Consider the following 14315-nt stretch of genomic DNA (forward strand, 5'->3'; position numbering starts at 1 on the left):
TTTAAAACATAAAAGAGATAAGACAGTTGGATTTTTATTTTCTTCCACTCTTTATTTTGAGTTGGTATTTAGTATCACATGTTGGATAATGCGGCTTCTGGCTTATAAAGGATCATAATGATTAATGAATGTGTAATTATTTAAAGCAATCCAAAATCATCATTATGTTAATGAAACAACTTTTTAAATAAAGGATTGTTTTCTGTTTCAAAATTCAACAATCAATGCCAGTAATAGATAAATAAATAGTTGATTGCTTCGTCATTTAAATAGTTTTTTTTTTTTTTTACCGTTATTTGAAGGTCCGCTATTTAAAGTCCACTCACTCCAACTACGTCTGACTCAATTACCTATTAATCAATAAAAAATTATAATCCACCATGTAATATTTAAAATCTCTCTCGCACTATCCTTCTCAGCTGCTGGTTATGTACCTAAATTAAAAAAAAAAAAAAAATCATTGCACATACCAAGCTAAGAGAAACAGTATATAAGCTGCAATGGTGGATTTGGAGTAAGTCGCTGCCTTATATAATTGGTTTGGGTGAAGTGGAGATATAGGATTGTTGCACCATTGTTTACATTGACTTAGAGAAAATTGATTGGAGGAAGAAAAATAAAATACAGAATTCTGCTGTACAGAGTATAACTTGGAATAACTGAATAATTCCCAGAAGCAAAGAGAGATTTTCTCTTTGGCAGTCAATTAATTGGTCTTGTATCATATGAAACTCCATCTTACCCTATCTTTGTGAAGATGGATTCTATTGGCTTTTCAACTAATCACATTTCTGAATTATCTACAGTGCATTTATGATTTGAACCTCATTCTGATAGCAGTCAACAGGTAACTATCTGATGGTGTGATCCCAACAGCTCCTCCCATGGTGGTGATATTTCTCAGGCTTCAATATGAATATGAAACAAGCATAAGTTGCAGCTCCAGAGTCACCTGCCATTTTTCCCATGGTATAGTAGTGATTCTGTTTGTCCATTTTCATTATTGGCTTTGTTGGTCTTGATCTTGTCCGAGCGTGCTTTGCGAACAGCTTCCTGTATTTGTTTCTCATGCTCTTTGAGCATCTCCTCAATGTTGCTTCCTGCATTCATCAATGGTCCAGAGTAGTGCATACGGCCTTTCTTCTGATAGAAAGCCTGAGGTGTTAAGAAAATGAAAGTTGTTAGTACATAGCTCTAAAATATCAAAATACATAAGTCCAGGCATGGACTCGCTGACAAGACTGCCCTTAAAAAAAAAAAAAAAAAAAAAAGGCACATGACAAGCGTGCATGCATGCATGTGTCATGACTTATCCGAAAATTGCCCAAAATGGATATAGATTTGCAACTTCAAGGTTGGTGCTTCATAGTCAGAGGCCATGGTCGCCTCTTTTTATCAACTTCAACTGAATGAAACAGGAAACAATCCCTAGAACAAGAAAATAAGATTTAGGTAAACAGGTTCTGTTTCAGTAAGTCTTTACCGCTGCAGTCTCTAAACCAGCTGGCTGAACCTCCTTATTTGAGAACTTTGGTCTGTTCAATAAATGGTGGGTGGAATCATCCAGATGGTTATATCGAGGATGAAAATGATGGGAGGAATCCTCTGGCCAGTGTCGTGTCACTGTCGTTGCACTGCCATTATCCAATTGTGAACGGCCTCTAACAGCAACAGAATTTGAAAATCTGGACAACTGTGCTGCTCCCCGATTTACGAAAGATCTCTGAGTTCTGAGTTCTCCAGGCTTCTTAGGAGAAGCAAATGGGCCAGGAGCCCTAAGAACCTCGTTATCATTAACATTTATACCACGTGATGCTGCAAAGTTCATAGGATGTGCTGACTGCCCTGAATAGGGGCTTGCATTTTTTGCTGTTCCTTCAGAAGGCTCAATGCCATCGTTGGGTTTGTACTGTTCGCTGACACTTTTGGCGTTAGACTGTCCTTGTCGCTTCTGCATTAGGTATGAAAATAAGGATAAATAATGATCTAGAAAACAAATTCTTTCTGAAAATTTAAAAATAAAAAAAAATAAAAAAAAGAGAGAGAGAGAGAGAGAGAAATAATCATGAATGTTTAAGGTCTCTCAAATTACCTGGATGGATGCTGGCAACTCTGCATTTGCATCTGGTGCCGGCACAGCTTTAGATCCTCTGGAACTCTTACTAGTTGATTCATGTCCACGTCCTTTCCCTCCACCTCCTTTACGCCTAATTACCAGATGATAAACAGAGATCATAAATAAATTGTGGGAAAAATAAAACTCCATCTCATGGCATAAAAGTAATCAGGACCAAACAAAGGATTCTCCCTTAGCGTGTAGGTCCATCACAACTTCTCCTAGTACCTTTTACATTTTTTTCCCCAATTTGAGGCTTCTATCCAATTCAATTTCCTTTTTCTTTCTAACCTAAGATGAACTAAGTTTGCATAGGTATGAGAAATTATCTGGTTATAAACCTAGATTAATCTGTAACACAAATGTGGTTTACCCAAACTATACAATCAAGAAATGCTCTTTCTTTCCGCAGTACAAAGAAAAGAAGTAGATTTAATTGGTTTTATAGTTCATTACAAACCATTTCCATATCTTATCGAAAGAAGAGGCATGGAGAAAGAAATAATGATAAATCAGGTAACTTCTTACCTTTTACTATCCTGATCCCGAAGCTTTACATCAAACTCCTTGGTCGGTGGGTACTTGGGCAAACTTGATGGGTCACAAGGAAGAGGTTTTGTTGTAAAGAACTGGAGAAGGAAAAGAAAACCTAATTAAAATGAGATCAGAATCAACATTTTAAGAATCATAAAGAAGGTCCGCAGCAGCATTAGAATCACTAAGAATATATTACAATAATTAAAAAAGCAAAGCAGTGAAAACTGAAGGATATAAAAATGGAACCCATGATGCATGTTGTTTCAGAATAACTATGTTTTGAAAATTCAGCCCATTTATCCAATCACAAGCATAATTTAGACTAATATAAAACCTTATGAAATTAAGAAGGTAGAATTCATATTTGCATTTAGCAAATTATTGAAGTGCATATTTTGAACTCCAAAGTAAACATTAAAGTGAAATTCATGATGAATGACGATATGTTCTAAAACAGGTTTAAGTGTGGTAAATTGATTGATACTATTTTCCAACCCAGTGGCGACAAAAACGAAAACAAGATAGTCCATACTCAATAATCATTGCCTCCAGAATCCAGAACCCAAAAGAAAAAAAGATGGTGCAATTGAGGTTACATTTGACTTCAAAAACTTGATGTAAATTCACAAAAAGAAGACTCAGATTTACCTCACTACTGAGTGCTGAACTAGCTGTTCCACGGTCCTCAGGTTCTACTGCAAGGAGGACATCCAGAAGGGCCAAAGCCGATGAAGGAAATTCCTTGAATGTCTCAGAAACACAACGTTTATATGGTTGTTGAGGTTTAAAAATGGTTGCATGTGGTAGTTTTGATCTCTTCCAATACTCTACCGATGGTGACCCACAAAGTTTGAAGATTTTATGCAGTTGTTCCACCTACAAATTATTGGTAAGGATGACTTTGGCACCATATCAAAATAATGTAATTGAAAACACCCACTCAAATCAACTCTGCCAATATATATGCCAACTTGTTGCTTGTGAATACAAGAAAATTTGTGGATAATTGAGGCACAAAAAATTTTGAGGAACTTGTTAACTTGTATCTAAACATGTGCAGATCATGCCATATGGCGTTTCACAAGCAAAAGCACCTACACATTGTTGCAGTATTAGCAAGATATTATACTTTTACAAATTTTTTATACGATAAACATACTAAGGTTTTTGAAATAATTATAGTTAAAAATTTCAGAATACTTAATGAAATAATTTTTTAAATTGTTTTACACTTGGTTTTTTGACAAATAAAAATTTGAATTGAAAGATCATTTAAATTTGACATTGTAATTATATTTTAGAATTATTTAGAAACACAAATCCAAATCCATATGTTATCTAATATTTATAAATATAAATTTATGTGTAGTATTCCCTCAGGCCTCAAAAAATAAATAAATAAATAAATAAATAAATATATATATATATATATATATATATATATATATATATATATATAGTGTATTTTCATTTATTTCTGTTACCTAATAAAATGATATAATTTATTTCTTATCCGTAACCTTTTTATGTCAGCATCCAAGAATGGAAATTATGGTCAGACTTTCTAAAACATTAAATTAAACTAATCTTACTGATGAGCAGCCAATAATTTTTTTTTGAAAGGAAAAACAATGGTTCGTGGAAATTGATTATGTAGGTAAAATTCAAATTGTGAGAGGCATAATCCCATGTTTTGGTATAAGTCCAAACCAAAACATGGGAGCAATAACTTTACGAATTAACTTATCATAAGTGTATAATAATTAATAAGAATTACATAATTTTTAGCAATGTGTCTTCAATTTGAGACAAAATAACAATTGTCTGTTAAAACAATTACCATTTTCAAGTTAATTTTCAAATTCTATAGTGAAAATCTTTAAAATGCAAATCACAATTTATAAATCACTCTCAATCTCAGAATTGTGCTTATTTAAAAAAAAACAATTAAATATTGTTAAAATATTTTGAAAAGTTAGAAAAAGTAAAATACTAAAATAAAACCCCTAAAAGAATCTTATAGCTATAGTAATTCTTAGCACATAAGTCATTTTTGTATAGAAAGACGCTCATATATATTTATCATTAAATTCAATACTCCCAGTTTCTTCTTACCAGGAGAACTAAAACTTACCTCAGTTCTTCCAGGCATGATAGGCTTCCCAGCAAACAATTCTGCGAGAATGCAACCAGTGCTCCAGAGATCCACAGTAACTCCATAATTAGTGGCACCAAGCAAAAGTTCAGGGGGCCTGTACCATAATGTTACTACACGACTTGTCAGAGGCTGCTTCTGAGGGGATTGGAAGAAGGTTGCCAGTCCAAAATCACCAATTTTGAGATTGTTATTTTGGTCAACCAAAAGATTTGACCCTTTAATGTCTCTGTGCAAAACTCCACGACTATGGCAATGTTCAAGTCCATGAAGAAGTTGTTGCATATAACATTTTATCTGTAGAATTAAAAGCATCAAATCCGACTTAAAAATATTTGAATAGCAATAATAGAATGGGATAGATCAGATATCCAAGTTTTACTTCTTTTTGGGCAACATTGAGAAAGACCTATTGCATAAAATAGTTATGGAGTAATCTGAAGTCAGTACCCTCATTTTTGTAATAAGTGTAGCTTTATTGCTTCCATGTAGCTAGTGCACCCTGCCAACCCAGCTATTATGAAAGAATTATTATTTTCCCTGTTTATGGTGTGGGAACAGAGACCATACACAATAATGCACATTTGTGCAGATTACATTATAATTCAAGTACGAACTTTGATGTTTAGAATCTTAGGAGCTGAACAAAAATAAAAGTTTCCTCCTTACTTTTTTTTTTTCTTTCCTTTCATACAAAATTAACTGAAATAAAGTTTAATCGCAAACTAGTTAAAGTTGACCCTTTTCTGTATTCTAACCAGTTTTCAGCTGCCAGTATTGTGACCAGTTTACAGCTACCTCTTTAAAAAGATATAAGCTATTCACCACGTCCCTCTATATTACACCTGATCCACCCTCACTTTCTTATCAAATTTGTTACCCTTCGTACTGGTGAATTTTCTAATCTACAGTACACATGTCCAAACTCCAAACTATCTCAATCTTCCTTCTCTCAACATTTCCTTGATGGGTGCTGCTTCCATCTTCCTAAAAATGCATATATCCACTGTCCATTCTATCCTTGCATTACTATGAATTTATTCATTCTTATGAGATTTACAAACTATTTGATCATATAAGAGATCCCTTTGGTTTATGGTTCAAATATAAAGCAAAGATTATGTTCAATCTATTACATTAGCTTATCCAACTTGTAAATTAATTCTGTTCTAGCTCACCTAAGAACTTAATATTTTTCAAAAATAATAAGAAATATTTACACAATTATAAATGCTGTTTCTCCCTAGATTATTTCATTCTAGCTTAGCAATAGCTTTAGGGAAAAAAGCCTTTCAAAGTTTGTTGAAAAACACAATATCTCAAACTTAAAGTCAACAGAGAAAGAGCAAGCACCTGTGCTTCAGTAAACTTAACACCTGGGGTTGCCAAAAGCCCTGCAAGATCATGCTCCATGTATTCAAATATCAGGTATAAACTACCTGACATCTTCGAAGTAATTATTCCTTCAAGTTTCATGACATTTGGGTGATCAAGCCTACGCAAAATAATGATTTCTCTTGCCATGAACCGTACACTTTCTGGATCCATGTTAGCGAACCGGACCTTCTTCAATGCAACTATTTTATTTGTCTCAAGATCACGGGCTTTGTACACACTGCTGTAAGTTCCTTGCCCAACCTGCATCATTTTCAGGAAAGTTCAAGCCAAAAGGTTCTCCAAAAATCACGCCTTAATATCTCAGGTAAATTAACATCAAATTGCAGTGAATCTCTCAGTTTAAAAAACCAAATTAGAAACTGGACTCCATGGAAGTCATGCATGGTTGTACAACTGAAATCAGTTGAATTTTCCATTTCTTGTTTACCTTTTCTATATTTAATTAAAGCACTTATTTCTAATGTTTACATGGTTCAGTTGTGAAGAATACATTTTCCAATGGACATGAGAAAAAAATAAAGAATTTCAATTAAAAAGAATATTCAAGTACTTAAGGGCAGATAAATTGATAAAGAAATTTTGTTTCCAGAAGAAATAAGTGTCCCAGCTCCAACACATAACTGAAGTATCCAATCACTTAACAAATCAGTTTGATTCCATTATAAATGCCAACCCAAAAGCATTACTCACTGGGAACCTCATGACATATACATTCATTATGACAGGTATTCTCTATGAACCAATAATCTGCTGTCAACCTAAGCTGAAAAAAAAAAAAAGAACCTCAACATAGAGCTAAGAAGCAAATAACCTGCGACAAAGAAATCACCGGAATGAGGCCTTAAACAAAATTTGAGAAGTCTTGCACACAATCTATTATAATAACTAACTAAACATTCATTCTGAGAAGCAATGTTTCGTTTTCAGCATCAAAAACCAAATTATTAACCTTATGCAATCAACTACCATTAACATTGGATTAAAAAAAAAAGGAAAGCAAAACCATATGCATGAGCTATCAAAGATATATATAGCGAACTGACCTTATCTAACTTCTCAAATGACTCTGCCCTTCGAGGCACCCATCCATTGATGGCTTCACCAGCAACGGCAGCCAGCCAAGTAGGCCAACCAGCAACAACCTGAGCTCCTCTTTCCCCATGGCCCAAAGTCAATATCCTCGTTACCTTTTGAGTGTTGGCCTTAGCAGATTTTTTCTTATCCTCCTCATCAGATGATATGGAGTTAGATCCTCCATTGTTATTTCTAGGTTGCTTTGATATCAAACTTGCTGTGGCATCGTTGCCATTCCCATCAGCCTCTACCAAAGCTTCATCTCTTCTAAAAGAAGAGACTGGACGTTTGCTAGATTTTGGTTCTTTCCTTGTGGCATTGTTTTGTGCTACATTTGCTCGAGTTGCTTTCGAGCAAATGCAACCCATAATTTTACTCCACAGCTCTTTTCTTTTTTTGGTCACCCTGGTCCACAGTTCTTTGATTTTTAGCTCACTGACTGCTGTTATTGTCTTCACTTCTTACCAGCATTAAACCCCAAAAAACATCATCAGAGTATTGTTACCCATCTCTATTGTCCCCCATTTTGTCTCCAATCAATCAATGCAAAACTTCAAACTTCCAATTCTTGATATAAAAGTTTATATTAAAAAAGCACCCTGATCCAACCAAGAAAATCAATCACAAGTCAGCAAGAAAGGTAAAATCTGGCAGTGTGATCATTTATAAGAACTCAGATCCCCAGATCAAAACAACACGGCCAAAGCCCTCACTCCCACAATCCAATTGTACAAAAAAACAAAATGTGCTAATTTGCTTAAACGAACAAGAAGCCAGATCCCCAATTAGTAAGATAAATCAAATGAAGAAAAGGTAAATAAATTGAAAAAGAAGAAAAACCAAATCACCAAGTTAACAACTCTCTGAATATATTCAGACAGAATAGAATAAGCAATTCAGTGTTTCTCGGGAAGCAAATTTTTTCTGTTGGAAAAGAAAATTTCTGCTAAAGGCCAGAAACCAACAAAAAAAAAAAAAAAAAAAAGAGAAAGAAAAGTTGGTCAGCGACTCAAACCAATTCAAAAACTAAACAAAAACAGAAATTTATTACCTTTTTGTGATTGCAACGACCAATGTAATCTTGAAACAAACGAAAGACAGATACAGAGAGCGAAAAGAGGGAAATCCGGATCTGGGAAATTCCTAGAAATGCGATTAACCAAGAGAACTTTTTGGGTCTATATTAAAACAGGTAGGTGTTGGCATTTTCCTTTTTTAACCGGCTTTTCCCATCCTGTTTTTTTTCCCTTTTAACAAAGACAATTTTAAAAAAAAAAGTGAAAAAAAACTTTTCAAGGATCAGAGAAAGAGAAACAAAAAGAATGTTCCTTTTAAGTTATGTAGTGATTAGAGAAAGAAAGAAAGAAAAGCAAGATGAAGAGTGAAGAGCACAGAAGAGTAGCAGTGAAGCAAGGAAATGACACAGTGAGGGAGAATTTCCTAAACAGTGCGAGAGTGGAGAGTATTGGTTTGCCACGTGGCATAAAATGGGACCTATTGGGCCCACTTAAGATACTGTCTGATTGTGACAGTAACAAAACATGGGCTTTTGTAACTGGGTCGCATGATCATTCTTTGAATTAGAACTCAAATCCCACAAAAATCCAATCCAAATGAGAAAATCCCATTCGTAACGGGTCTCATGTCATGTGGGTTTTGTTTGGTTTCATTTCATTTCTCAAGAAGTTTCGCTTAATTACGCCATTTTTTCAAGAAGATGTTTAATTAGACTGTATTTAGGAATTAGCAATTGTAATTAATTGCAAGGTAAATAATTATTCAGTCCTTCGAATTTGTTCATGATTATAATTAGGGTGGTATTATTTCCAGAGCACTAATTATCAATGCCTAAACAATAACATTTCGTACAATATCACTTACAAAATTGCGATTTAATGAATTTATCTATTTTTTCCTCCTTTTTAATCTCCACAGGAACATTTAATTTAGTTTTTAAAAAGATAAAAAAAAAAAAATGGAAAGAAAGAACTAAACAATCTAAAATAAATTCAATGCTCGGCTTTGTCTTTTCTTTTTTTTTTTTATCTTTTCATAAATAAATTTGGATCAATATTTGAGAAATATTTCTCTTCTATAAAGCAATTGAAATATTGCATTACCGCAAATTTTTCATAAATTCATTTTTAACTTGTCAATTGTGTTTTTTTTTTTTATCAAATAAATTTGCTAAAGCAAGAATTTTGTGTGAGAACTAAGTATAGCAATTGAATCGAAAGCATTCATTTATTTAGATTGTTTAGTTATTTCTTTCATTTTTTTTCTTTTAAAAAAAAAGAATTAATGTTCCTGTGGAGAGAAAAAAGGAGAGAAGAGATAAATTCATTAAGGGGTAATTTTGTCAAATGATATTATATTATCTATATAAATTGTTATTGTTCTGGTGTTAACAATTACTGCTCTGCAAATAACACCACCCTAATTTTAACCCTTTTACTATTTAGTAAATTAATGAACCTTTTACTATTTAGTAAATAAATGAATTAATTCTTGAGATTTAGTTATGTTAAACTTTTTCTTTTTTTTTTTTTTTTGAGAAAAATCAAATTAGAATTTTATTAATTGAAAACTGTATACAGATATGAGATACAAATCAATATTTTTATATATATTTTTGTATAGAAAGCCCAATAATAAACCACTTATACAAAGAATAAAAAAACACAATCTTGAAATATATGATCGAGTTGACAGAGCATAATATATTGTGCTATAGGTGATCGTTTGCTCTACTTGATGGCTATTCATGACCATTGTTCGACTACATAGTCTTTCAACAAGTTCGATCTGATTACCTTCAAATTTATTCATTTTGTTGGAGAAAAAATCTACACTTGTTTCTGCATGACTATCCAAATAATAAAAAATGCTAGACAAAATTACCATAATGATGATAACAATAACTCATAACTAAATATAAGGACACAATCTCAATATATTGATAACAATAAATCTCAATATATGGACGACAATAACTCAGATCTGTAAACAAATCTGATGATTATTCGTAAAAAATCAAACAAAAAAAAGAAAGGGGTGACCATCGGCGAGAGTTCACCGATGGCCACCCGTGGAAAAAAAGAAGAGAGGTTTTAGATTTTTAGAGAAAGATGGAGAGAAGGAAGAGAGAGTACTTTTTTTTAATTATGTTAAACTTTAAAAGTATCATTTTAGATATTAAATACATTATAATCAGTTCCAAAATATTAATGGCTTTAAGTATTTTAAAAAATAATAAATAATATTTTTTTCAATGTCACCCATGTTATATTAGATATAATAATTACCTTACGAGTTACCACATATTTTGAAATAAAAGATAATTTAATTAAATTATCTTTAATTTTATTAAAATTTAGGAGAATTAATTGCTTTATCGATCTCTATATTAAATAACTTATATTTTGAAAATGAAAGAATATATTTAATTTTCAATTAGTTAATCTTTAATATTAAATAAATAAATATAACATATTTTTTTCTGAAAGGAAATATAACGTTGTTATTTAATCATTTATATTTATTATTAAATTATTATTTACTCTATCACCTAACGGTTTAAATGACACTTTTTAACAAAATACTATACTTAATAAAGTTATATTTGTACGACTAATTAGTGTGTTTATCAAAGAAAGGAGAAAATTATAATTATAACCAAACAAAATGGAGTGAATAGTAATTTACCGTGAATTAAAAGCTTTTTGGTATTTTACATTTTTCTTTGAATTATTTGAGCAATTTCATGAGGGATAAAAAGAAATTGCATTCTCACAATAAATAAAATAAATAAATAAAGAAAGAAAGAAAAGGAAATTGCAACCATGGAATATTTATCCAGTAAAAAAAAAAGGCTGGTCTCTATGTCAAAATTCATTGGATATATATTTTTTAATTGTTTAATATAGCATGGAGACAAGCTTATCACATTAAGTCCTTCTCACCCATCCTGCTCCGTTTATCGCATTCTTCTCTCCACCTCTCTTCTCTGTGTGTTGAAGTTAGGGTTTTTCGATCTCATTTTACGATTTCTTGGATTCTCCGGAACAAGATTCTCTGCTCTGTAAGCTTTTTACTCAACTACTCATTTGGGTTATTTTTCCCTCCTAATTCTTCGATTTTAGGGCTTTGCTTATGGTAGTTTTTTTCTTGTTGAGCTTTTTGTTTTTTAATTTATCTTTCTGTATTTTGTTTTTTGATGCTATGTTGCATGCATACTTGTAGTGTTAGCGCAGATAATTCACATTTAGGAAACCAATTCTTTATTTCTAGGCTGTTCGACAAGCGTTAGTGACCTGTTGGTTTTCGCTTATTTTTGTAGTTTCCTTCGGTTGATTGATAGCCAATTTGAGAGGAAAGAAAGTGTTAACGAAAGATAGAAAGACAAAGAAAATGTCTCTGCTGCTCTTGTCTAATCCTGTTACCTCTCTCTCCCCTTTTTTGTCTTCGTCTTCGTCTTTTCCTGCTATTCAAGGTGCGAGTCTCTCTAAATCTTTGCATTTCTCATTTTTAATGTTCGATTGGGCATTTCATCGAACACTTAATGGGTCGAATTTAGCATTTGTTTTCAGTTCCAAGGTTGCAGTTCAAACCCATAGATTTGGGCCCCAAATCTTTGAAAAGAGTTGGATTTGAGAATCCAAACCTCTGCAGCTGCAAAAGAGATGCAATCATTGTGAAAGCTGCCTCCTCTCTAGACATTGATGGAACGGCTCCTAAAGAAAGCAAAGAGATTGAAGAACTTCCATTAGAGTCAAAGCTTAAGGAGAGGGAGGAGCAGAAGCTGAAGATGAAAATGGCCAAGAAGATTAGGCTTCGTAGAAAGAGACTTGTTCGCAAGAGGATATTGAGAAAGAAGGGCAGATGGCCGCCTTCCAAGATGAAAAAGTTAAAGAATGTCTGATCTTATTTCTCTCTTGGTATCTGTTGTCTTCTGTTTATTTAAATTTGACCTTGAATTTTAAAATGACATTTCTTATATTTGAGAGGGAATTTATGGAAATGGGAGTTGGAAATGAAAGGGAAGATGAGAAAAAAGAAGAGGATTTGCATAAATTGAAGCATTTGAAGCTATTTTAGAACTGAGGAGGCAACCACACCGGCAGATTTTTCTGATGATGGTTTTAGGTAATCATTTGGTGCCTAAAACCGGCACTATAAGCCGAATTTATATGCAGTAAAAATAGTTATTTTAATAATTATATTCGATAAAAATAGTTATTTTAATAATTTTTAATTAGCTCGCCAAATATGAAAAGAAAGGCTTTCATCAAACGCTGAAGGAAGTTAAAAAGAGAATAAGGTTCTCTCTTCAAAATTTTAAACACTAATTATAAATGTTATAATGTTATGTTATGAAACATTAATGGTTAAATTAAAAAAATAAAAATAATTGAAAATAAAGAATAAATTTTTTTTATTGATATAATAAATTTATTTTATTAATTCAATTAAAAATAATTATTTTCAAATTTATCGAAGTAACTTTTTTAGTGATAGTAATTTTATTTCCAAAAATTTATAATTATTCGATTTTATAAAATTAGAGGGTGAAATTTAAACGTACCTTGTGAACTTATTACGAAGGAATATCTTATTTTATTGGTCTCTCTAGAACCAAAACAAAATCTAAGTGGGCTTATGCAGAGATGGTTGTTGGGCTGTCACAGCTCACAACAGAGTTCACTTCTCATATTCTACACATTGCTTGTTGTACGTTTGTGATTGGCTCCTTTTAATAATTGACAAACAAAGCTTTGGGTTATATATTATTATTATTTATTTTTTATATATTGATAATATTTAGAGAGAATGAAGTTGTCAGTGAATTATACGTAATCATGCAAAAGAAAGAATTTTATCATTTTCTTTTTTACTCATTTAAGCTTCTCATTATTATTATTATAAATCAAACTTCAAATATTTATTATTTTTATATTTTTTCTTTGAATTATTTGAACAATTTTATTAGGGGTAGAATGAAATTACAACAATGGAGTATTTATCCAAATGTTGTTCTCAAATTTATTGTATAAATAGTTCAATTTTTTAATATATGCCATGGAATATGTTAATAAATTAAATTTGAAGAATTTCATTTTTTAAAGAGAAAAATGAATAATTTATATTAGAGTTTTAGTTAAAACATTTTAAACAGTGAAATGTTATATCTTCTAAAAAAAGAAATTTATTTAGTTCGATATTTTTATAAAATTGAGTCTTATGATATCTAAAATGTCTCAATAGTGTTTGAAATTATTACTATACATGCATTTTCAATATAAAAAATTAAGTCCGTTGTAGTATGTTTATTGAGTTTTTATATAGACTAAGTGCTTAATAAATATATTACGAGCGATATGTCACGTCTTAAAATGGGATAAGATGCGACATATTTATTTTGGTATCAGAGCCATATCCCTCTATAAATGTATGATTCGAGGACTCGAACCATATGAAAATTGGTGAACTTATGACATCCTGAACCGGCAAAGTGATCCTAAGAGGATATGTAGAGCAAAATTCTTAGTTAGCTTTTAGGATGATAGACTAACTATTGGTAGTGGAATGCAGAATATATGAATGAATCAGATCATATATTAAAAAGGAGAAACTAATCATCAGAGGCGCTTTTTGGTGGAATGACTTGGAGAATTGGAAGAACTTTAGGGTTAAGCGTGCTGCTTAACAAAAATCCTACGTTGGGTGACTTATTGTGAAGTTTTCCATTTCACCTGCGGGATAAAACCGTGCGGATCTTGCCAATTCAATATGGGATGAAATTGATTTGATCCAAAGAAAAATAATTCCTCTAATGGTTGGAGTTGAGCGTGATACTTGGAGTGACTACTGACAATTAATAAATTAAAAAATATAGATTTATAAAATTATAATAAATTTCTCGGTTTGGAAAATATTTTTACTTTTTCTCTCTTGAAGATTATAAGTCATTTTTTAAAACATAACTTAATTTTTCTTTGAACACAAAATATTTTTTGTTAATCTATTTTCTTTGGA

The 14315-nt window shown here is 31.8% G+C and overlaps 2 protein-coding genes across 2 annotated transcripts; one reads left to right on the top strand and one right to left on the bottom strand.

Moving 5' to 3' along the window:
* Positions 1–508: 508 nt before the first annotated feature.
* Positions 509–8697, bottom strand: LOC105629688 (Protein kinase superfamily protein). The gene is made up of 9 exons (XM_012211316.4): positions 8332–8697; positions 7250–7879; positions 6162–6446; positions 4788–5105; positions 3302–3529; positions 2645–2745; positions 2093–2207; positions 1484–1951; positions 509–1155 (listed from the first exon to the last, which is right to left on the bottom strand). Exons 2-9 carry the CDS (start codon positions 7646–7648, stop codon positions 949–951), a joined length of 2121 nt encoding a protein of 706 aa, XP_012066706.1. The 5' UTR covers positions 7649–7879; positions 8332–8697; the 3' UTR covers positions 509–948.
* A 2504-nt stretch (positions 8698–11201) lies between these two features.
* Positions 11202–12353, top strand: PSRP5 (plastid-specific 50S ribosomal protein 5). The gene is made up of 3 exons (XM_012211317.4): positions 11202–11361; positions 11620–11772; positions 11870–12353. The coding sequence occupies exons 2-3, from the start codon at positions 11691–11693 to the stop codon at positions 12199–12201; spliced, it is 414 nt and encodes a 137-aa protein (XP_012066707.1). The 5' UTR covers positions 11202–11361; positions 11620–11690; the 3' UTR covers positions 12202–12353.
* Positions 12354–14315: the final 1962 nt, after the last annotated feature.

This window comes from Jatropha curcas, chromosome 6, assembly GCF_041381405.1.
Source record: "Jatropha curcas cultivar XTBG-Jc1 chromosome 6, XTBG_Jcur_1.0, whole genome shotgun sequence".
Classification (NCBI taxonomy): domain Eukaryota; kingdom Viridiplantae; phylum Streptophyta; class Magnoliopsida; order Malpighiales; family Euphorbiaceae; genus Jatropha; species Jatropha curcas.